This window comes from Buteo buteo, chromosome 10, assembly GCF_964188355.1.
Source record: "Buteo buteo chromosome 10, bButBut1.hap1.1, whole genome shotgun sequence".
NCBI classification, from domain to species: domain Eukaryota; kingdom Metazoa; phylum Chordata; class Aves; order Accipitriformes; family Accipitridae; genus Buteo; species Buteo buteo.
Window position 1 is genome coordinate 781993 of NC_134180.1, and position 19582 is coordinate 801574.

Sequence of the window (19582 nt, forward strand, 5' to 3'; positions counted from 1 at the left end):
TTTTGAAAGCTGCAAAAATGAGGAGGAGCATAAGCCTCATTCTCTGCTGAAAGGGTAGCATGAGCCCTGCTGCTGGCTTCACTTCAGACACAACCAACTCTCCTTTTAGCTAGGAACAAAGGCAACACAACCAGGACACTGGTCCTGCCTTGTACACGTGCTGAAAGCCAACACTGGCAAATCTAAACTCCTTGGACAACTCCTTCCTCTCACTGCTCCAGCAATGCCACGTCACATTATCATCCCAGCCTCTGTCATTACAGGAGATTCTCTTGCTCATTTCTTCAGTGTCAACAGCCTGGTTTTCCAGAGTCACACCCACACGAACTACATCTGAGCTCACATTTCTGGCTCTCCTACACCTGCCAATTCTTTTACACATGTAGAATCGGATCAGGCTGTTCGTGCAAGTTTAGACCACGGGAGACTTCAGAATCCAGGATCTAGCTCATAAAGTCACACTGAAGAAATAGTGCCTCAAGGATCCAGCTATGTGTCCTCTCCATTTACTGCTTGTATAGGACGAGGCATTATGAAACTGCATTTCAAGAACTGCAGTGATAAGCAGCCCCAGGGCAGGGCTTTCCCTAGCACACCTCCAGCCTCCCATGCATACCCCCAGAAGAAAAACAGGGATTTTTAACTCACTCTGCAGCAGAAACAAAACAATTTAGATGCCCATCGTTCTCATCCAGGACTTCTCTGGTGCGAGCCTCCCCCGTAGACTGCAGGCCGATGACAATACACTGCAGGGAAACATAAGGGACGGCACAGCAAGGTGTCATGGAGGGTGTAGCAGCCGGTATCAGGGAAAACAGCTACAGCCTCAAGAGATTGTATTTCACAGTCCCAGGTACCCTGGATCCTGTCCCAAATACGTGTTGGACCTGTAGCCAGGCTCCTGATGAAGAACCATCTTTCAAATCTTTCAGCATCCAAAACCGTACCTCTGTTCACACAACAGAGAGGATGAGTCTGATTACAGAAGTTAACTTACTTCGCTAGGTAGTTTCTGCCTAAAATTTCCCAGTGGCATCCAGATGGATGAAAGGACAGAGCTATGCTTGAGGTGAAGGACCTGGTACCTCTTCTAGCTTGAACATGACCCAAAATACCCTTTCAGATCAGCTTGCCCACATCTACCATGAACCAACAGTGGGTAATGCCTTGGAAGACGAGGCCATGTCAACTCCCCAGTATAATTTACTGTGAATGTTCTCAGGAACCCGGACACTGCACTTCATTCTGGTTAATCTGGAGAGCAATTCAGCCTTAAAGAGGTTTGAAATTGCTTTCAAGTCAAGCTGAACAATAATGAACTCCCTTTGGTAGCAGACTACAAAAAAAATCACTTGTAACAGAAGATCGATGGCTGCTGCCACTGCAGCGAGGCTCTGATACCACACCTTATCCTTCGCCAGCTCTTCCTTGGCAAGCTCAACGAGTCGCCGGACTTTAGCAGCAATGCAGAGATACTTGAAGAAGCGCTGGTGAGCGGACCAGAACTGACCCCACAAAGATTTCCGAGACTCCAGGCCGATCCAGTCGGCTGCCTGCTGGAACACCATCAAGGCCTCTGCCCACTGCAGACAATACCGAGAAAGGCTGAGTTAATATCCTAGTTTTCATTTTCATTACTGCTGTGCAGGAGGTTAATAGAACAGTCTGGGGTTTGATAATCTGATTTAACATCAGTATTTATGTTACTGTGTTAGGCTGAATGAACAGTCTGGTCATTCTCTCCTCTCTGCATTAGCATGATGTTGCAAGCTCTGGTTTGCAAATATGGGACTTTTAAATAGAAGCAGAAAAGTATAAGATTATTTTTTTACATAAGCTGAGTGTGTGTACCCCTTTTCTTTCTTATAAACATACTAAGTTTGTGATCATGGCCACATTTAGGGTCCTCCAATGTAACAAGTGGCCATGCCCAAAGCACAATTAAACATCAGCCTCCCCGCTGCAGTGGGACCAGCTCACCAACTTCGCTGCCTTGTCGTAGACAATCTTGTACTGCTGATCCAGTGGGATCTCCTCTATTCTGAAGGTCACTCCAGTGAAACTGAGCTGCCTGGCAATGTACATTCCACTGACCTTCATATCCATTGCCACGATCTCCATTGCACCAACTCCCCTGGGAGAGGAAGACAGCTGTGAAACCCCTTCCTCTGCTACAGGGCAGCACCAGGTAGGTGCCTCTGCAGAACCACCACCTCTCCTGGCTCAAGCTGCCCTCAGACACTGTTCTCAGGCATTGCACCCACCTCCCAAACAAAGGCTGCCACAAAATGCAAGCCATGTGAAAAGGGATGCCGGACATGACTTACCTCTTTTCAATTGCATGCAGGAACTCATCAAATGCTCTGAAAGGGGTGCCCTCCCCCCAGATCCCCAGGCGGCTCATGTAAATCATGTTTTTTGGCTCAGAGGCACCTGTTTGAACAGAACTTACTGTTAGCAAAACCACAGCAGTTGTGAATAGTTTTAATGCAAGTAAAGTGAACTCTTAAGAGGATGGTCATTTGCCATTGTGCCTTAGGAGACCCAAGGACCTTTCCAAACATTGTCCTCCATACACTAAGTGGGCAAGCATCACCATACAGCTGAACAGCTGGCTGGGAATAAGTTAAACTGGAGAGAAATTAGTCTGACTTGCCAAAAAGGCACGAGTAATGACAGTGATGGGGCTTGGGGCAGGTTTTAGCACCCTAGGCTGCCCTCTAGCACTGCAGCACCATTCACCTCTTCTTGCATGAATGTGCACTCTCAGCATATGCACTCACATCTCAAGGGCATCCTTCAGACCAGAGAGGTGACTGGCGACTGTTTACACATAGCACCCACACAGTGCCGAGAGAAGCTTACCTGTGGCACTGGCATAAACAACCCTTGCTCGAGGCAGCTTGTTCTGAAGGTCCAGCACTGCTTTGCCCATTTTAGTAGAGCTGGCATTTTTGGCTTTGTGGCATTCATCAAACACAATCTGGAGGGGAATGTCAGTTAAGGAGAAAGGATCTATTTTCATCCTGAGGACGGGAGCAGACAGAAAATACAACCCAGCCTCCTCCAACCAATTGGACAACCAGCCCCATATCAACAGGACTGACTCGTTCCCCACACAGCATGAAATCTGTTGGTTTTGCCTAGTCTTGTGCTCCTCAGAGCCCCACGTCATTTTGCCCTCCCTCTCCCTTCACTTCCAAGGTCTGTCTTGTCTTGTAACGCTGAGGGAGAAGAACACTCAAAAGGTTAATCCCAGCTGCGTTCTTCCCCTCCTCCCATTAACATTGCAGCCCAGGAGGAGAGAGGAGCGTGGGAGGATGCATGTGCTTACAGCATTTAAATGTCTACCACAGGCACCAGGCTGCTCTGCATAGCTGCTCCCAGTGACTTCAGATGGCCCCAAGCTCTTTGTTCCTTGGTGAAGTACAATCACAAGCATGCAATTCTTCTCTATCTAGTTTTCTGGTTGGTTGGTTGTTTTTTTAAAAGGATACAACTCCATCAAAGTTTTCCCTGCACCACTCCAAAATCTGTTTTAAGCGTGTCCTGTGCTGTCCGCCTGCCTGGCTTTCACCAATCAGCGCAGAATAAGTGGCAAAGAGGACTCCTTCTGAGGTAGCTGTGTCACCATATTTAATCTGCAGAAGGAGGAAGAACAAGAGTATACACACTCATGATGCTTGTCCCCAGCATGTCGCGCCCATCCTTTGCCCACAATCAATACTGCCGATTGTGCTGTGACTGTGCAGGACACATGCTCCTGCCTCCAAGAACAAAACTCAATCTGAGAGAAGAACAGACAAAAGACTGTTGGTAGCTGACGTCTTTAGCACTTCTATTTGGCACTGAGATATGGTGATGACAGGGACTTTAAATGTCTGGATAAGTTCCACTAGCCAATATGTCAGCACATCTGGATGCATGCAGTAAAATGTGGAGACCACGCTAGGACTTCAATTTTCTGGCCAACTGAAGTCACTTCATTTTTTTAAGCAACAGTTTAGAATGTTTAATTGTTTTGAACACTCCCATCCGCTTTAATTACTTCCAGAAAATAATTTTGTCTCTGACCAGGTGAGATTGTTGCCTTACTGTCAAGGGTCCCACCTGTAACAAAATGAAAGGTAGGGGAAAAAAAACATGGTCCCAATTTGAAGAAAGTTCCATTTAAAGCCTTTTTGGTCTGAAAACAAACATCCCTTTCAGTCTTTTAATGGAGTGCATTCAGAGGTGTCAAACGCATGTAGTTTCCATTGACTTTGTATGAGCTGGTTGTTCAATACCATTAAAAACCAGAGCAGAGTGTTTCAGTGAACTGGCCAGCAGTGTAGCAGGCACATGCCTAGACAAGGCTGATGTGCTGGACAAGAGACTGAAGCACAGGCTACGAAGAACCCTGTGAACAGCCACTACACAGCTGCTGGTTGCTTCTTTTGAGAAATACTTCATCCTCATCACTGAATAACTGGAAGAAAGTCTGAAAATTCTCCGATTTGCTCAGCTGCAGGGTGCTCAGCCATGGCACCATGTGTCTGCAGACCCCTCATAGGCACCAATCTGTGCATTTATATGTGCTCCCTTACTTGCATGGTCTGAAAAGCGGTTCCATGAAACCAGCGCTGGGAAATGTTAGCCCACGAGAGCAGAGCACGACCACATCTAACAGGAGCTGTTGCCTCTGCAGGACTCTTCAGGAATGGGGAAAAAGGTTCAAGTCCTGCTGTACTTTGCACTTGCCTGGAGACATATCTCATTCCCTGCAGGGAACAGCTCTGTGCTTACAGTGCAGCTCTGCAGAGTGTATAAAAATAGCAAGAGTCCAGAGTGGGAAGAGCACGCTGAGAGAAGGGAACAGCAAGCAGCTTGCTGTCTGCTACTGCCTGTGCCACCAGCCACACGGAGGCAGAATCGACTGCTGCTTTACATGCTAAGGCAGATCCATCTAACTGCTACTGTAGGTTCATTTTCCAGAACAACATTACAACTTCTCTCCCTACCTTATTTAAAGCATGCACAGGAATGTGGGAGGCTTCAATGTCCTTCAGGTCTCTCTCAGCATCATACTTGAGATCATTGGAGACGCTGAACCTGCAAAGCAAGACGTAGGTCTGGTTATCTCCTAAAGAGATAGTCAGGGCATACACAGTGATTAATAGCTCTGACTAAAGCAACAGTAGGTGTACAAAACTGTCACATTTCCAACTGCCCACACACCTCAACACAAGATCCTACAGCAGACTCCAGTCTGCCACTTATGACAAGCTGTGTGTATTCTGCAGTAAAACCCCATACTCCAGGGGCTTGAGTCTGCACCCAGGAAGTCCACAAATACTCCTCTGCCGACTTCAAAGAGAGCGGGGATAGGCTTGACAGTGCACTCCAAGTAGTACGTAATCTGCTATTTCATAGTGACTCATTCTCCATCACCACTGCAGGGGAAATATTCCCATTTCACAGACAGCAAACAGGCACAAAGAGGTGGAAACGACTTACCCAAGGCCACAGCATGAGTCAACTATAAAGCCAACATCAGCACTAAGGAATTCCTTACTCCCAGATCCAAACTAACTCCAAGGTCTTACGGGAAAAGGAGGGGGAGAACCCAACAACTTACCACAGAGCTTTTTTCCTCCCTTTAAGATAATTTTCAAAGATGATGCCCGCAACTGTCCTGCCCTTTCCAACTCCAGCGCCATCTCCAATGAGGAACCCAGCTCGCTGGCCATTGGGTAATAAAACTTCATGTTGCTGCAACATCAAGAACAAAACTGGAAATTAAACTAGATTTGCCTTTGCTAACAGCTTTGATGTGAGCTTATAAGAGCACCACTTAACTCTTTCACATATACCATCAATGCAAGTGCATTTCCTGCTCAGATAAATGACAGCAGGAACGGTCAAGTGTCACAGCCAAGCTCACAAGTTCCAGTTCTCGGAAAAGGCCCCCAGGCCCCCAAAACGTAAAGCACTCCCCTCTGCAACAAAAGTCAAGGGTTCTTGCCTCTTTGGGAAACAGACCCCACAGAAGTCCCTGGCTTCAAATAATCCTTTCAGAAGGCATTTAAAATGCCATATGCCAAAGCTTCCAAGGTTTCATCACCTATATTACAGGTTATTTTAAAACGCAACTGAACACCTGTCCATCCAAAAGGCAGTTTCTTTCTAGTGTAAGACATGCAAGCTGGGCAAGGTGGAGCCACATACCTGGCAGGCATAAATGATTGCTTCCAGCTGTAGTGCAGAGAGTGACCCTTTGTCAGCAACGGAGCGTGGCAGGGAAAGGCTATAGGTGATGTCAGGTGGGGGGACACTGGATAGAGTGCTCGTTTCAACCACGAGGTCAGGGTGGTGCTTCCCAATCTTGGCTAAATGACAACACAGAAAACAGATAACTCAAGTTCTTCACTCCCATGCAGCACCTCAAAAAGGACTGCAGACCTCATATTAATAGCCTGTAGCCCTCTGCTCAGGAACAGAAGAGACAAGCCCGACCCCTGCTATTCACTCTTTCTGTTCCATTGAAATTTCAGATTGCCAAAACCAAGTCATGCCCCTCCCCAAAGCAAGCAACAGAAAAGTGTTCTGTTAAAGTATCGTAGCACCAACAAAGGATCAGTACATTCGTAAAGTTTTTTCTAGAAAATCACAAGCTTGGGATGTGCCACAGCAAACACCATATATTGCTTGCAAGAAAATAAGGGAGCAGTTAATCAGGTTGGTCCACAGTGGAATTAACAGAACTTCCCATACTCATATGGTAGCAAGACACTCACACTTTGAAGGTACATATTCTGCATAAGTCTCCGTTTGCCCCAACTCTTCTGTTTCTTCCTCCTCACCTTCATCATCCTCCTCTGCAGGAGCCTGAGACTAAAAAGAAACACAGCATTGACCAAATGTTAATGGTCACATTGAACTATGGATGCACGCAGTGCTACACAGTGCCAGAAACTACCATTTAAACCATCCCTATGCAAATTCACAAACCGTTCCAATACAATTAATCTCATTTATAGACTACAGCAACACAAGGAAAACTATCTGCAAGAGCCCACCCCAGGGGCCCAGCAAGTGCTTTAAAAGCTACTTTCAACGCCTAGTCCACACCAAATTAGGGAAAGATGTTTACATCACTTTTCAGATGGGCTGTGGGCTAGCATGAATTCTGTCCAGCTGTGGGCTAATCTGGCCATGAGTAAGGGACCTAGACCAGCTTTAAACTCAGCATGGTACTCCGCAGCATAAAGCAGTCATGAAAGCCCAATCATTCTTTAACATAGCAAGGTTCCACCAAGGGAAATATAAGACACTTCTGGGAAAGGCCAGTGACTTGTAACTGTCTGATTTTCTTGTCTCACTCCCTCTGAGGGGAAAACAGTCAGAACTGCTCCCCTCCATGCTGTGATGTTACCAAGTTAAGAGCCTGGTGTCCAACCCTAGTAAAGCCAACCATTATTCTCACCTGGTAGCTTATGAGGAGTGGTGTGTTGGGGACAGCAGGAACATGGTCATTTGAACTGTTTAAGCCAGTGAATGATCTGCTGGGTGAGAACAGCTGGAACAGAAAGAGTGCAGGTGAGAACGCAGCCTTAACCCTCAGCCCTCCAACCCCAATAAGTATGAAAATACAACAGTAAAGATACTTGTGCTCTGTACTCAGATCTTACACTCTGATATTGTCAGCGGACTTTAATACTTTGTGTGAATGAAAAGCCCTGGACAGTAATTCTGGAAATTAATAAATCTTGCAAGTGCCGTACAACATACACACAGGGAATAACTGACCAAGGTAAATACATTCTTGCAAGAAGTGTGAAAATTTTGTGCATGTGCCCATAGGTGATGAAAGCCTGCAGGGACGCATGTCCTCCCACACCTGTGGACAGGAGTGTTTCTGCCGTAGTTGTAATAACTACACGGCATTAAGATGGGTCATCCTGAAATGCCACATTTTGCCTTGAAACCCGAGATCTCAGGCATAAACCCACCTTTCATACACCTCCCATTAGCACTAACAGATTACCTGTGCAAACGTTGCCACTTACGAGCCAGCAATCCCTGTCAAGACCTGATCAAAGATTATTATGGGAATATTGGACTTGCTCTGCACTGGAGCAGTTAACGTTAGTCACTGTTTCCCCATTTGCTTCAAAGGGAGCTCTGTACAAAACTGCTCTGCCATTCCTGACAAGACAGGTCCTCGTTAAAAGGAGCCATGCAGATTCTCATTGTGGGGTCATGTGTTTTATTCTGAACTGGTGACTCCAACTGAGAGCTCTGGTTGGATTTGCTAATGGAAGAGAAACAGCAACACTTTGGGGACAAGAAGAGGAGACTGGAGTACAGCCAAGGAGATCCAAACAGGGGGAATGGGAAAGACTGAAAAAACCTGCAACCAAAAGCCATCACTGGGAAAGGACCAAGCGTTAAATCAGAACACCAACACTTTACATCTTCTTACAAACTGCCCTTGAAGCAAGTGTTTACTTAATGATTTTGCAGTTTTGTTTTTAACATTAAAACCACTGTTCAAAGTAATTACCTAACTGCACCAGAGCACAACCTGTGGGTCAGCACCAATTAACAGCTGCCCAGAGGTTAAGGACTGCTACCCTTTGCCTGAGACCACCAAAGCCTGCACGCTTCCAGCTGCCCTTCAGGCTCACCTCACTCTTGCAGAGATCAGGACCACTGGTGAGGACCTCCACCACAGACACCAGCCACGAGGCCCAGGAGCTCAAACTGCACCAAGACCCCCATCAGGCCAGCAACGGTGGTGGTCAGGCTGCCATATGGGCTGGCCAGGTCTCTCCACGCACCAACTGCTCTGACAGAGTTAATGATGGCTTTGGACCATCCAGCCCACTGCACCGCAGCCAGCTAGGAGAGCTCCCAAGACACTCCTAGCTGGGAAGGCACAATCGAGGAGATCCTTTGTCTGCCCCCACACAAACAAAATCACACTGGAATTTCCCAAAAGCGAGCAAGGTCAAGCCAGCAGTTCATGGCATCCAAAGCAATCAGCAGTTCCAGAAGCAGCGCTACTTGAAGTTTACAGCCTGCAAAGACTGCCAGACTTAGAGACCCATGCTCCACCAGCAGAAGAGAAAGATGGGAAGTTCTTAAGCATAAACACTCCGATTATTTCCTTTTTTTTTTTTTTTAAATTAAAAAAAAAAAAAAAAAAGAAAGAAAAAAACCACCCTCCATTACTGGAAGCCTGAGTCAGAATTACCAGAAGGAAGCTGGATGGAAGAGCTATTTTCAGTGCCAGCAAATCTGGAGAGCAGGTGAAACATCTCCACCTACAAATCTGAGCTCAGTATAAGTTTCTTCTTAGGCAAGCGAAAGGCCAAGATGTGCTGGAATGGCAGGACCTGCTTTGCTTCTCTCAGCTCTAGCAGTGGAAGGTTAATGCAGGTCTGGTTTTGCATCACACAATCTTCAAAGTACAAATCCCTGCTATCCCAATTCAGCAACGGGGTTCTGGCACACAGCATTTCATCTCAGGTATTGCAAAGGAAGCGACAGAAACCTTGGTTGTTTGGAGCACTGGAAAAACTAACCATGTAGCTGAGAATATGCTGTGAGGGCCAGTCCAGGTGGGACCAGGAGCTATAGTAGGTGATACATCGTTTTGCCCCAGACTGAACTTGTACAATTCCTTCCCTTCTCTGCTCTCACTCACCTCCCAGTTTGATTTTCTCCTTCCTCTATGCTACATGTCTGAAAACATGAACAGAAGAGGTATACACAGCACACGTGAGAACACTGGGATGTAGGCAGGACAGAGACTCATTCAGTAAAGCCACTGACAATTGCACAATCAAAGACCCGGTCTTACTCCATTTTTCTCCTCTTTGCATTATTCTCCGTTTTGCCCCATCTTGCCTTGACTTCCATGGAAAAAAAACCCAGTCACATCTGGCTGACAAGCCAACTCCCCTCCACATAAATTCATTCCCTATGTACTGAGCTAGGAGAAGGGTGTTCGTGTTTTTAAAGCACTGTGAATGAGTTAGAAAAAACTACATCAGCAGCTCAAAAAAATTCTAGCTACAAGCTTCAGAGGTTGCTTCTCCAATCTTAAAAACACTGTAAACTTGTGAGATGGTTGTGAGAAAACACAATGGATTACGTGAACTATCTTTAAAAGGTATTTCACAACTTAATTACAAATGAAGCAAGTGTGTTTTGTCTGCTAACTTCTGCAAATATTTAACAGCGTAATAGCTCTTCCCTCCATGCCCATTCCTGAAATGATAAACAGAGACAACACGTTATATACATCTCCTTTCTTTATGGGTAACAGCTCTCCCCACACAGGCACATGAAGGGAGCCCCACATTCAGCCACTTCCTCTTCAATCACAAACACTCCACCTAAAGCTTCAGCACTGGGCACTTGAGATAAGGGTTTCTCACTGAGCTTGAAATGTTCAGCATTGCACAGTCTCACTGTGATGCTTTTCTCCAATTTTGCTCTGTCCCCCTTTCTGTAAACCCACCTCCCTAGTGCTAGTGACAGCTGATGGAAAGAAGCGGGAAAGCTAAAATATGGATATAGTCTTTTCCATGCCGTATCTTCAAATTGTTACATGACAGAAGACAGTCCATTATTTTTTTTTTTTTTTTTTTAAAGAGGACAAAGTATAAGGCTGTTCTCATACCTGGAATCTACATGTGGGTCTCGCAGGCAGGATGCATCCAGCTTCACACATGAGAAGTCCCATTATCAGAGCTGTTTAGAGACTGCCATTTCTGCTCCACCTAAATCTCCGAGACTGAAATTCTGGAAAAACTACTATCCTGACAACACAGTGCAAGGCTAGCCATTGCTCCTGGGTAAAAGCTGATTACACAGCTACAACTGATTGAATGCACTGTATCAAAATAGATTAGGACTGCATCTGCCTGGGTTACATATGGTGTAATGTGACCGACATCCAGTTTTGTACAATGGCTACTCAAAAGCCAAAATTCCTGCGATTTTAGGGAAAATTATGGTGGTGTAATGATGTGGGGAGGGACAGGGAAAGATCATCTAAATTGCTTGTATATTGGTGCAGGATATCAGCAAAGTCTCTGTCCTGTACTGAATGTTACAGTAAGGAACCTTTTCTTCCACACTGCCTCGAGATTTTGCAACAGATCACTTGTTTCCCTCCTTTTACGACAACAAAAAAACCATATTTGAAATTCAGGTGATAAAACAGCTGCCAATCATGAGTCAATCTGACAATCCATTTACCTAGCATCCTGTGAGTTACCACCTCCCATGCAAAAATGAAACTGAAATCTCCTGACTAGGATGTATTTAACTGACACCTCGTCAGGAAATGTCAAACTCAGTAAAAAAAAACAAAAACAAACCCCAACCAAAAAAGCAACCAAAGAAATCCCCCAACCACCTCTGTATTCAAAAACACAGATAAGACAATGTTTAAAATAGCTAGAGATTCTTTTCAGAAGGAAGTTGTTTATAAATGGAATTCCAAGGAGTTAATTGGCCTTATCTGAACCTAAGCGCTCTGCAGGACAACAAGGGGCGAGGGGAGGACAACAGAAGAACAGCATGCACAAGACTGGGTTGCTCTGCTGCAGGCAGACAAGTTTGTCTCATCCTTATGTGACACATACTTGTTTCTCACTTGCATTCTTTACACTGGATTTAGAACAGCATTTCCCAGTAAGTTTTTTGCTGTATACTCCACAGATACAAAACTACAAGCTTTTTTTAGGCATCGAGTATCTTGACCAGAGTTCACATGTTTAGAAACAGGACATCACAGAACTATTTCTGTAGTGATTTAGGCTACTACATAAAAACCCAATAATAATAGGAGACTAGGAGTAGTAAAGCACAAGCCTTCTCTGTCTTGGGAGATGTATCTGTTTTCTAGCTTTTTTTAACCATCCAGTTTACAAGCCTGTGATGTCTTCAGCCATTTCTTTGGCTCAAATAGCTCAGCTCTCTTCCTGCTGTCTCAAACTTCAAGTTCAAACTGGTCCAAAGTTACCAGACTGCGTGTGGATTGCCTGTGGAACCCTTGCTGCCAATGCAGCGGCATGGCCCTTGATCTCTAACACATTTATCCACAGGAGCGAGAGCTGTGGTATTCTCTGCCTCCAATTACAGAGACGCTGAGGGCCAAGCAGACGCTGCAAAGGTCTATAAATGTGATCAAATCTCAGTGATTTCAGCAAGAGCTCAGGTGTCTGATTTAAGGATCTGCATGAATGGCCTAAGATCTCACAGAAAGTCTAAGGCAGACAGGAGCTTCGACTGCCCAAGTCCCAGGCTAGGACTCTTGCCACCAAGCCACACTCCTTCAATGCCCAACCTGCCACTGAGCCACACAGCAGCAGCATTTCAAAGTGGAACCGCTGCCAAGGCTCTTACTTCCAAGTTGTGACAAAAAGCCAGCTTTCTTCATGGAAATATAGTCAGACACACTACTAACTGCAAAGTGCAGCCTCTAAACACAACAGAACCTGAAAATACAACAGTAACTAAAGCACGGGCATGCCAGATTGCCTTCTGGGGTATTCACGTTGAATGTTTTTCCCCCACAGTTTTCATAAGAGAATGACCTACAAAGGAAACCTACTGCACGGCTGGGCATTTACTGTGAGAGCCGAGATCGAGAGATTCAACAGATGTGTACAATATCGATTCCACCAACAACCAAAGCTGGTGGCTACCCGTAGTGACTGATACCAGGTTGTGCAACAGTGAGTAATCGGTCCCAACAGATGAGGGAAAACAGATGGCAGAAGGCTGGTAAAAATGCACAGAACCACATGTTGCTGTGGGACTGCCGGGAGATCACACGCCCAGAAAAACTCAGAGATGTAAAAGCTTGCAGGGACTTGAACTCACAAAGTAAACACAAATGGTTAGCCTTAAGTTGAGACAGAGTTTGTTTTTTAGTCATTGTTACTAAAATATTTGCCATGGAGAGTAAACAAATGGTTGCTGCTGCTGCTGGGGACAGTTCATGATCTATGTCACGGTTTTTCCTGGAGTCCATCTCTTCAGCACTCCTGAGTGCCATGTCGCAGGCCACTCTGGACCTGCTGAATGTTTTAGGGATACATCTTCCTCATGATGCACCTACCTGCCACAGCTGTCAGAAGAAAGAACTAGTGCCTGCACCACACTGTGAAAGAGTGCACATATCCCTTTGAGGATGTCCAGATTCTCTCCTGCTTCCAGGAGACTAATTATGTGTAATCACTTCACCCCTTCCCTCCTCATGTGAAATCGGTAATAGTGAAATAACATCATCATACTGCAACTTCACCCCTGTAGGGAATTGGGTTGGTTTCTTAATTCCTTGGTGAAAACACCACGGGATGAAGCCTGAGGTATTTGTTGTCTGATGGGGAAGATGGAAGAGGAGCGGCCCATACCTCTATTTGGTTCTGCTGTGGCGTGTTTACATCCCATAGTGTTGGCACATGGTTCAGACTATCTGCAGGCAAGAAGTCCTTAGGATCTGCAATGTCAGAGAGGGAATCGGCAGGAGACGAGAACAGGGAGTTGTTGTTGGAGAGCTCATCGAGGTATGAAGAATCCTGAAATGGAGAAATGACCACAGTTAGAGGAGGCAGGACGAGAAGACCAGAGAGCTTCTCACACCTACTCATCCAGGAAGTTTTAATTTCTTGCTATTAAATGAGCAGCTCTGTTACTTCATGCTCCACAAAACTTAGAAATTAACTTGTAAATGAGGACATGCTCTAAGCAGCTGTTTTAAAATCTGAGTTTCTTGAAAAAGTAGGAAAAACGCTGACTGGATAGAAGTGCCAGTACACATTCAAGACTAACTTGGACTGTGAGCATCCCTACATACAGAAGAGTGGAAGAAAGAGGAGCATTCAACAAGATGTCAGTCACCTCAACTTTGTGTTTGATTGACAAGACTGTTGAGGGGTAAAAAGTCCTCAGCCTAACACCCAAAGGACTCAAGTATTTCATTCATGCACAGAAGCCCACAGAGTACCAGCTAAACCTGATAAAGACACAGCTGTTTAATTGCAATTTATAACACAGCAATACCTGGAGGCTTCAAAAAAATCAGTCTCATCATGCCAGGTTCTGTACAAACAAAGCTGCCATGAGCAGGGGGGGAAGAAGCGCTAGTGTCACCTGGATTTGCATCTAGATAAATCCTGGCAAATCTACCAATCCTTTTCCCAAGGGCATGCCTCAGTCCAGACAAGAAGAGAATGTGCTTCAGTGACGAGGATCAGGCTCTGCCCTTGCTCTTTTCCTGGTGCCTGTGTTGAGACAGTTTACAATTGGTTTATTTTGTGCCAACCCAGTGATGATGTTGGGTTGAGTCACACGGACTCTAGCTCAGAAAGAGCCTTCAATCCCCTCCCTACCATCAATTCCTTGTCTGGTTTTTCAAATTTCAGGTGGCAAGAGCCAACAGCCAAAAAGCACTTCTTACTCTACATCCTTAGCTCTGGCACCGATCACTGCACCTTCCCTGACTCCATCACATCACCTCAGCTCTCCTTCCACATCAAATACCACTTTCAAAGCAGAAAAATTTTGTCTGCTCTTTACTGAAGAGCAACATACTTCCAAACACCAAGCTCCAGCGCACAGGTCCTGTTGGAGACAAGCCTCTGTCCCAGAGGGATAGGTAGACAGACCAACAGGTCTTTCTTGGTGCCCCATAGAATTCTGCCACCACAAATCAGTTTTGTGGTTCTTCACAAGCGGTGGGTTTGTCAGCGCACAGCCAGCTCAAGCTCTCCACTAAGCCAGATAACCAAATGAGTGCGATAATACCACAGCACAGCTGCCAGGAGAGCCACAGTGTCTGATATGAGGAGAAATCGCTGTTCATTTCCAGTTAAGGGCCAATTTCCTACTACAAGGCAGAAAGGCAGCCAAAGATTTTTAAAAGTCACTTAGCCCTGCCTGACATAAAATCATGAACAGCTGAGCCTGCTTGTGCTATTCCTAAGGGCTTCAGGCCAAGAGCAGGGTCAGACTCCCCCCGACTGCTATCAAAAGTTACAGGTTTGCAGTGTTTAAAATCATCAGGACAGGTTCCCTTCTTCCCAGATGTCTTGTTTGGCACCCGAGCAGACAGTCTCTACTCCAGAGCCATAGGTGCAGGCGCTGGCAGCCATGCGAGAGCACCAATCCACTAAAGCAAAGGCAAGCAGTAACAGAGATCGCAGGCGCGATGCGTAGTTTGTATTCTTCAAATACCAACCAGGGGGACCCAAAGGCCTAATGAGAAAGGGCAGTTCGTTAGGCTGTGCTACCAGGGTGGTACGGCTACACAGGACACCCTCCTGGTAGCACCGGGCACTTGTGCTGATGTGTGACACCGCTGCTGCCTGCCCAACAGCAGACAGGCAGCGTTTCCTGTGCAGCTCTTACTCTTGATATTTCTGTGGCTATTTTAGGATTACCCAGAAACAAAGGCTTTTCAGAGACTGAAGCAGACAGCTAGATTTATCATCTCAGACTTAAGTGATCTCTGGAAATGGGACTCTATTTCACACTCCAGTAAGTAGGAAAACACTTGGGTAAATATGGCCTTTCCTTGCCAGAGCAAGTGCCTTGAGCATCCTGCAGCAACCTGCCTGTCTACCTCCCACAGCCTTAAGCTCCTGACCTAGAGTACTGTATGGGCAGTATATGTGGGAATCAAGCTAACATTTGCTTGTTCACGCTACAGAGATTTTTCTTCCATTAACTCCCACCTCCCAAGGTCTGTAGCCTCTCCCAACCTTCCAGTCCTCTGCAGAGACACTTACTGATTACCTCGAACCACTGTGCTGCTGAAACAAGCCATCATCTCCCCTTGCTGTCCTCCCCACCCTTCTGCTTCTTCCTCTGGACTCATGATCCCGAGAACAAGCGCTGCAGCAGTTCAACAGCCTCCGGACTGTCACCACAATCTACGCTCCTGTGCTACCACACCTCTTCAGATCCAACCAGCATATGGGTAGAGACCATTGACATCTGGGCTTGCTGTGGCTTAGGAAGAGAGTTTAGCAATCACCTAATACTATTCTTTCATATTACACCTGTTATAAAACAGTTCAGATCAATTTTGTAGCAACTCTTCTGGCCATTCCCAGAAAGGAGGAAGAGAGAGATGGACAGGCAGATGGACTGCCCCTTCACCCATCTGCTCTGGTACCTGATACACTGGACTGATGCAGCAGCCAGAGGACCCGAAACAGCGGGAAACTCCACTTATGGTGTCTGACAGTCCAGATACTACACAGAGGATAAATACAGACTGATATCAAGAGGCTCATAAGAATTCCTTCGAAGGAGTTACTTTCAAAGCACAGCACTAGAAACAACTATTATCTACTTTGAGCACCCACCACAATGTGGTGACACAAACAGCTCCTGAGGTGGACCCGGAACTACAACTCTCCCACTTGAAATCTGTGACAGTACAAGTGCTTTGTCCATACGCAGTGAACAACGGCTGGTTAAGCAGCAGGTCCCGAGACACAGGCATGCTGCTTTTCACAGGTGCCTGGAGAGATCTTGAGTGCAAACCTAAAAGAAAGCACACCTCGGGCCTGGCCATCTCACACACATCACACGGTGTTCAGCAGGCAGGAGGAAGAGCAGAGGCTTGCTCCCAACAAGCCCTCAGAGCTCAGCTTACATGTGGAGATGCAAGAACTAGTTCCTATTCATAACAAGCAAGAGGAGACATCACCATTGTTGATTTTAAATCTAAAAGATGAAAGGCATTTATTATAATCTGCATGCTGAGGGGAGAAGCACGTTATTCCTCTCTCAAGGACAAGCAGGCCTGGGAGATACTGTGCTCCAGACAAGAAAGAACTAAACCAAAAGGCTGGACTTGCAAGGCAAACCCAGCTTTGTTTAGCCAGGGTTTTTTTGGTTTTTCTTTTCATTATGAAAAACTTTGTTACACAGAGCCATTTCAGCATTTAACTGACAGCATTTCACTGGAGGGCTTCACCACCCAGGGACAGCAGCAGCATCTCAAGGAGTTGGATGGTCTCAGATCCCCACCCGGTCTCATCGCTTCTGCGTAAGTTCTATTCATTTGCAAATACCGCTGACAGAAGTCAGTCAGGAGGAAACATCTGCAAACACATGGGCATGGCAGCAAAAAGGCTGTAGAGCAGACTAGAGTAGCCATTGCTGATTAGGGCCCTGAAGACGGGAAAGCACTGGGCTAGAAGAGCAATGGGATGTGTGAAAGCACTGTAACGCAACTGAGATACCCCGGCAAGCGCCCCCCCCTTCCTGAGCCCAGCCGCTTCAATCCCCCAGCGAAGGCTCCAGCCCCACCACCTCCACCACCGCTCCCTCTGCTCTGGGCACCAGACTGAAATAGGAAAGAAGAAATCAGCCTCCAAGTCAGAGAGAGGATAATAGTGGTCCTGGAAATTACTTCAGTGATCCCATCTTCATGCAGTATTAAGAGTCATTAGTCACAAACTCTCAGAGTCTCCTATTTGTCTTACCTAATTACATTATCTAAAGAGCACTAAACCTAGTAACATGCTAGATCCCTGCCTTGAAAAGCTTACAGTGCACCCCAGTATATTAGTCTTGCTTACATACAAAATGCAGTGTAATTGTTTAATACAAGGTCATACTGATAACTACAACCTGTGTCATTATAAACCATGTCTTGACTAATTACTCCACTAGTTTAAATGGAGCAAACAGGAGAGTCTCCTCAAGGGAAAGGAAGGATCACCACCTAAACCATCAGCTCATGAAATAACAGAGTGAGCAAAAAGACTCCCTTCCTCAACAGGATAAAGCCACTGTCAGACCCACAGATACTCTGATACTGGTTACAGCTGATCCCAGCCAGAAGAGATCCTCAGCCAAAAGGTGCCGAGCCCCAACGCACAGACAGAAGCAGCTGAAAACAAGATGACGACATTAGGGGTAGAAGAGATGGCCCAAGAAACCACAAAGACTGAGGACATCACAGGTGCAGCAAGTGCTGGAAAGGGGTGATGAGCAGAGCAGAGGGACTGCAAAGCCAGCTCCCAGATCTGGAAAGCGCTACTTCTGCTTTTCAGATGGTCTGATGTGCTTGAGAAGCTGCTCAGTGAAATCACTCCAGAGAGGTCAACCATCTCAGTTGTCAGGACTTGAAGCAAGTTATTTTGTGCCTGTTTAAGACTGATTAATAAGAGTTTTAAAATTTTCTCACTGGAAATAAGAGGTTTTTACAGTAATAGTGTTTATTTTATGTTTCAGTGGAAGTTGAATTTCTGCAACAGATGGAAGTTATCCTGCAAGGCAGGATCTTTATTTCAAATGCTATTCTGCAACCATTTTCCATGTAACTTATTTCTCCAATTAGGCTTTTTGATTTTGGGGGGTTTGGTGGGTTTTTTGGATTTTGGGTGGTTTTTTCCCCCCCTACAATTGAGCATAGCCTGCAACCAAAATCCAGACAGCACACTGCAGATCATCATTGTAGGAGAGTTTTACCACAGGGGGCTGGCAGACCTGCTTTGCCTCCATCTCTCCAGCCTGCTTCGTTAAACGCTCCTCGGCACCAGGCCAGCGAACACCTCGGTGAAACACTAGCTTGAAGATCTCAACCCCGAGCGCTGCAGCTCAGAGCACAGACTCTTGCCAGTTTCTCCCATTACAGAAGGATGGACACAAACAGAGACTTTGAAGTCTGCTATGAAAACACAGTTCAGAACTAACTGCTCAAGGCAGAGATGTAGTTTACAGAAGCCCACTACAAGGTGGCGAAAGGGTGATTCCCTTACAACAGGGTGACCACCTAATGGAGAATTTTATAAGGGATCAACGGCCAGCCGATGCAGAGGCTATGCACCGCTGCTGGCTGTGGGTCTCACTGGCGTGTTTGGGTTTTTTTTACATTGAAGTTGAAATAATATCAGCATGCTAGAACAGGAGATAGAGGATCACAAATCATTGTCTGGTCTTCATATCAGAAGATGCTCTAGTGAGTAACTTGATAAATCAACGATAGTCATTTGCTGGACTTCTAAACTGTGAGTGCAAATGAATCGCCAGTCAATGCTACTATGGCACATGGTATTTCTGTCATCCCAAAACAGAAAAGTTATCAAAACCAAAAATTAACTCCCTAGAAAAGATCAGAAAAAAAATCAGGGTAAAAAAAACCAAACACTTAACCTCTTTCTCCCAGCCACTGGGAACAGCTCAGTTCCTTTAGTCAAAACAAAGTCTTTGTTAAAAATAATGAAAGAACAGTTGAAGTCTAAATACAGGAGTATGCATCCTAAAAATATTTTTGGCCATCAATATAAATGGTTTATTTGCTCACAATCCAGACGCAGAGGGAACAACTACTCCTTCTGCACAGCAACTACGGATTACTCCCCTACATAGCACTCAGCTGATACAGAGGTTTAGAACACCAAATGTATATATACACAAGCATACACAAATACACATACACAAACAAAGCTACACTGCCAAGACAAGTGAGATTTGATATCTCGAAAAACACAGATTAAGCAAATTATGTTCAGGAAAGACAGAATCAAGAATTCACAGCTGCAATGTAAGCAGTCGA

The 19582-nt window shown here is 45.7% G+C and overlaps 1 protein-coding gene across 3 annotated transcripts in view; it reads right to left on the minus strand.

Moving 5' to 3' along the window:
- Positions 1-19582, minus strand: part of SBNO2 (strawberry notch homolog 2) — a 67300-nt gene that overhangs the window by 13259 nt on the left and 34459 nt on the right. For all 3 annotated transcript variants that reach the window (XM_075037752.1, XM_075037753.1, XM_075037754.1), the window contains 12 exons: positions 13419-13583; positions 7466-7558; positions 6777-6873; positions 6208-6368; positions 5618-5751; positions 5001-5091; positions 3498-3641; positions 2866-2983; positions 2328-2433; positions 1981-2134; positions 1407-1583; positions 649-746 (listed from right to left, as the gene is read on the minus strand). In XM_075037752.1, coding sequence (XP_074893853.1) covers positions 649-746; positions 1407-1583; positions 1981-2134; positions 2328-2433; positions 2866-2983; positions 3498-3641; positions 5001-5091; positions 5618-5751; positions 6208-6368; positions 6777-6873; positions 7466-7558; positions 13419-13583 — 1538 coding nt within the window. The remainder of the gene's footprint in view (positions 1-648; positions 747-1406; positions 1584-1980; positions 2135-2327; positions 2434-2865; positions 2984-3497; positions 3642-5000; positions 5092-5617; positions 5752-6207; positions 6369-6776; positions 6874-7465; positions 7559-13418; positions 13584-19582) is intronic.